This window comes from Microtus ochrogaster, linkage group LG4, assembly GCF_000317375.1.
Source record: "Microtus ochrogaster isolate Prairie Vole_2 linkage group LG4, MicOch1.0, whole genome shotgun sequence".
In the NCBI taxonomy this organism is placed as follows: domain Eukaryota; kingdom Metazoa; phylum Chordata; class Mammalia; order Rodentia; family Cricetidae; genus Microtus; species Microtus ochrogaster.
In genome coordinates, this window is record NC_022030.1 from 58,635,381 (window position 1) to 58,639,416 (window position 4,036).

At 43.2% G+C, this 4,036-nt stretch overlaps 1 protein-coding gene across 1 annotated transcript in view; it reads right to left on the reverse strand.

The window, feature by feature from the left end:
- Nucleotides 1–761: 761 nt before the first annotated feature.
- The window catches only part of Xrcc5 (X-ray repair cross complementing 5), a 101,509-nt gene continuing 98,234 nt past the window's right edge, over nt 762–4,036 (reverse strand). The window contains exons 20-21 of the mRNA XM_005361660.2: nt 1,759–1,830; nt 762–999 (exon numbers count right to left, since the gene is read on the reverse strand). Of these exons, the coding sequence (XP_005361717.1) occupies nt 985–999; nt 1,759–1,830 (87 nt within the window). The 3' untranslated portion in view covers nt 762–984. The remainder of the gene's footprint in view (nt 1,000–1,758; nt 1,831–4,036) is intronic.

Below are 4,036 nucleotides of genomic sequence, written 5' to 3' on the forward strand. Positions count from 1 at the left end.
GGGTAGCGAGCCACTCATGCTTTCTGCATGCCATCCACAAATGCAGTCCACCCACAACCACTTACGGGGTGTTGAGGGCACTTGATGTTTGGGGCTATCACGGAAGGAAGATAGGAATTTGGGAAAGGAATGAGGACAAAAGGAAGAAAATAAGTGCTTTGCTAGTTTCCTAAGAGGGTGAAACATTCAGATGTATAAAAGCTGACTTGGGCAGAGAAAAGACAGACTGTGAAATTAAGGAAAAGGCATTTTAGTGAAGCCTATAAGTAAGGACCAACAGAATGACAATTCTAAACCCTGATAATGAATTTGTCAAGCCTTGCATTTTCCAGAGATTGCCAATCTGGCAGAGACTGGGCTGAACGAGGGCCTTCTCTTCACGAGAACACTGTTGTTTCCACGCTAACATGTTTGTGCAGGGTGAGTGTGCCCCCTTCCCACGCTGTCAAAGGAAAGCCACCAGAATATGAGCTGAAAGTGGTAGTGAAATCGCTTAAGAGAGAGAGAGAACTGGGTCAGTCATTTCCTGTGCCTTTTCTAACTCACTTACTTGGTAAAAACTAACCACTACTGCTCCCTCTCCATAAGCTGCTATTGCTGCAGGTGGGCCTGAGGAAGGATGCCCGTAAGCGTCTAACAGCCTCACAAGGACCATGTTCCTCACCAGCACACCAGGACAGGGTGAAGTCTACTTTCCAGAAATTTCAATGTATGTGTCTAATATACCAAAAAGAATAAGACTTCACACAAGAAATAATATGCCAATCAAAAAATAATGACTCTTTATAAATTTGGATAGGGTCTAAGTTATTCCTTGTAATATATGTATATGTGGTCACTCTGTAGAGATTTGGGGGTGATTCACTCCCAAGCTGTCTTCTGGGATGATCGCCAGAGCTTCAAGTCCCCGAATGGCTTCCAGGATCCTCTGTCAGAGCTCTCAGCAACATGGAGATGGCACTCTCGGATTCCTGACGTCATGGTCTATATCATGTCCAGCTGAAAACGAGAACAATGAAAACAACACATTTAGGAGGGGATCAGCAGCCCTCAGACCCGCAGCTCCGGTGAGAGGCTGCATGGAAGCTGTACTAACAGTCACACACACGGAGGAGTATTCTCTAACACCAAATATTTCCTCATTCCAGCCCTCAAAATTTCTCCACAGCAAGGCTGAGAGCCTAGTGTGTGGTCATGTGAGGCTGAAGGGCACGGTTTTTCCAGGCATGAGCTCTAGCTGCGAAAGCCAACATTTGCACAGCTTCCCAGGCACCCACAATGCAGTGTGATGAGGTTCAGGAAACTTCAAAAGCCCGTGAGTCTGCTTTGTTTATATGAAGCTAATTGAGAACACTAAGAAGTGGGTTTCTGAAGGGTGTTTGTATTTGTCAGCCCACACAAACTGCATGTGACACTGCTCATTTCTGGTGAAGAACATTTCAGTAAATTATAACATTCTTCTACTAAGGGAATAGCTTCCCTGGCTCTTTTTCAGTTCTTCAGAGGTGAGGATTAATCTGAACGAACACTATAACTGAAACTGCAGAACTTAGGAATCCCCATTATGAAATTACCTAGATGATTAAATCTGTGATGGTAATAATTGTAATAGTAATAATTAACAGTGCAAGGAGTGTCTGGTGTGTGTAAAATTAACACACAAGTAAAAAAACCAAGTCTACAATGACGGGTTTTGTGGCTGTATTTCAGCTCAGACAGTTCAGTCTTTAAACACCTGGTGCTTATTAAAGTACTTACTAAATCATCCACATCGCCACCTTCTTCAAGTCTTGCTGCGTCTTCCTTGGCTTTGTCTTTGGGGGCTAGAAACTATAAACAGGAAGTTGGTCATAACAATAAAATGAATATTTTTGGTTTTTTTTTTATGAAAAGAACAGGCAAATGCAGAAAGGTTCTGAGACACAGGGCATGGGATCTCTTGTTCCTAAACAAGACTAGTTTTGAGGTTTGATAGTCCACACTAACTTGTCACCAGAGAGAGTTCTGTGAGAGGAAAATATTAGTTCTTGGTAAAGAGGTGATTAACGGTGCACACCTGATATGTCGCCTTTTCCATAGGCATGTTCAGGTTAAGAAAATAATAAAGGCCCTGCCCCGCACCCCGAGTAAAACCAGCACCTCTTGGTCTCCTCTGAAAGGAGCAGAAAAATTAAGCAGTTAGTCATCTTTTCCTGAACCTAGCTGGGGACAAATGTCAACAGAGAACAAAATGTGAGCCTGTTTAATCTTCCGCGGAGATCCTTCTGTTTGTGTTAGAAATGATTTGAAAACAGACAGATGAGGACACTCTACATCAGTGTGCTAACAGCTGGAGCTTCTAAAAGGCAGACACACTGAAAAGTCTGGACGGATCCAGGAGTGATATCAGATTTTGAAAAGCACTGAGTGCTGTGGAAATTATCCGAACACCATTTCCCACCCTAGTCCTCCAGGCGGAATAGCAGGGAACCTTTCGACTTCACTGCATGGAAGGGGTGGGTCTGACCAAGGCATCCTGTGCCAGCACAGAAGGTGACCTGCACTCCAGGAGAGAGAGACGAGCCTGTAGAAGTGTTTTAAATGGGGCAGTGAAGGTGGGCATGGCTTTCTGTTGTTATTCTGTGTGGCAAGCAAGCCTTCCAGTTCAACCCATGCAACAAGGAAAGCATGTACTTACAACTTTTTCTTTCCTAACATGAAAACTGTTTTCCCTACTAATCCTTGTTACTTTTATAAATGACAGGAATGACCATCACCTCTGAAACAAGACCTACCATAAAGATATCTCTTCATCAAGCCACAAACCAGGGTCTCTCATTACATACGAGGCTTAGCACAGCTCATCCCTGAAGTGTGCCCTGCTTACACACGTGTAACAGAAGGGAAGTGTGAGGCTGGTGTGCCTCACTGGCTCTGCTCTCAGCACTGGGACAGGAGCTATAGCAGTCTGTGGACAACATCTTCCCCGGGAGATTTTCCTCACTTCTTGCTGATCTCCATTTTGACTGAGATTCTTTAAAGACATTATGGATCTTCTCATAGCCCTATGGTGACCCTCCACTAGATTCTGTACAGACTTAGGATAAATGCTACCAGAGACAGAAAATCTGGGGCAGACAGTCTCAACAGACTGTAATGCAGTTTATGTATCACTGATTCTACATATTTATTCTGGGTGATATTACTAAAGATATCTGAGGGCTAACTGCAGATAAATGAAGTTTTGCACATGGTTTAATATGTATGTCAAAGGTTAAAAATAAGCTATGCTCACCCCCTGATTCTTAATCTTTATAGCTGTCCTGATTGATTATTACACTAAAAAAATTATTTTCTACCTTGTTTCTTCTGCTCATCAGAAATATATAGTAAGACTTACCTAGTTAGGGTAAAAAGAATAAAGCTCTCGGGGAGAAGGGTGGGAGGAGGGGGAGGGAAATGGGAGGCTGGGAGGAGGCGGAAACTTTTTTTTTCTTTTTCTCAATAAAAAAAAAAAAAGAATAAAGCTCTCACTATATACCCTGTGAGGCCACAAATGACCAGCACGTCCCAACCTCCATGGGCCCAGTGGCAATGGCCCACGACATAAGGCACTCAGCAACCTGAAACATGGTAGGTTTTCTTAATGAAGCTTTTTTCTTTTTCTTTCTATTTTTATTTTATTTATTATGCATGCAGTGTTCTGCCTGCATGTATGCCTGCAGGCCAGAAGAGGGCACCAGATCTTATTAAAAATGGTTGTAAGTTACCATGTCATTGCTGGGAATTGAACTCAGGACCTCTGGAAGAGCAGCCAGCGCTCTTAACCTCTGAGTCATCTCTCCAGCCCAGTACTCCCTGATGAATATTAAAATACCCTAATTCATCCTGGCATTGATCCTCTAAGCTCCAGTTCCCATTGCCTCACCACCTGCAAGGCTTCCTAGTGCAATTAAAGACTAAATTAAGACAGGATCATGATGTGGGAGTGATTTCTTATTAATAAAGAAACTGCCTAGGCCCATTTCATAGGCCAGCCCTTAAGTAGGCGGAGAAA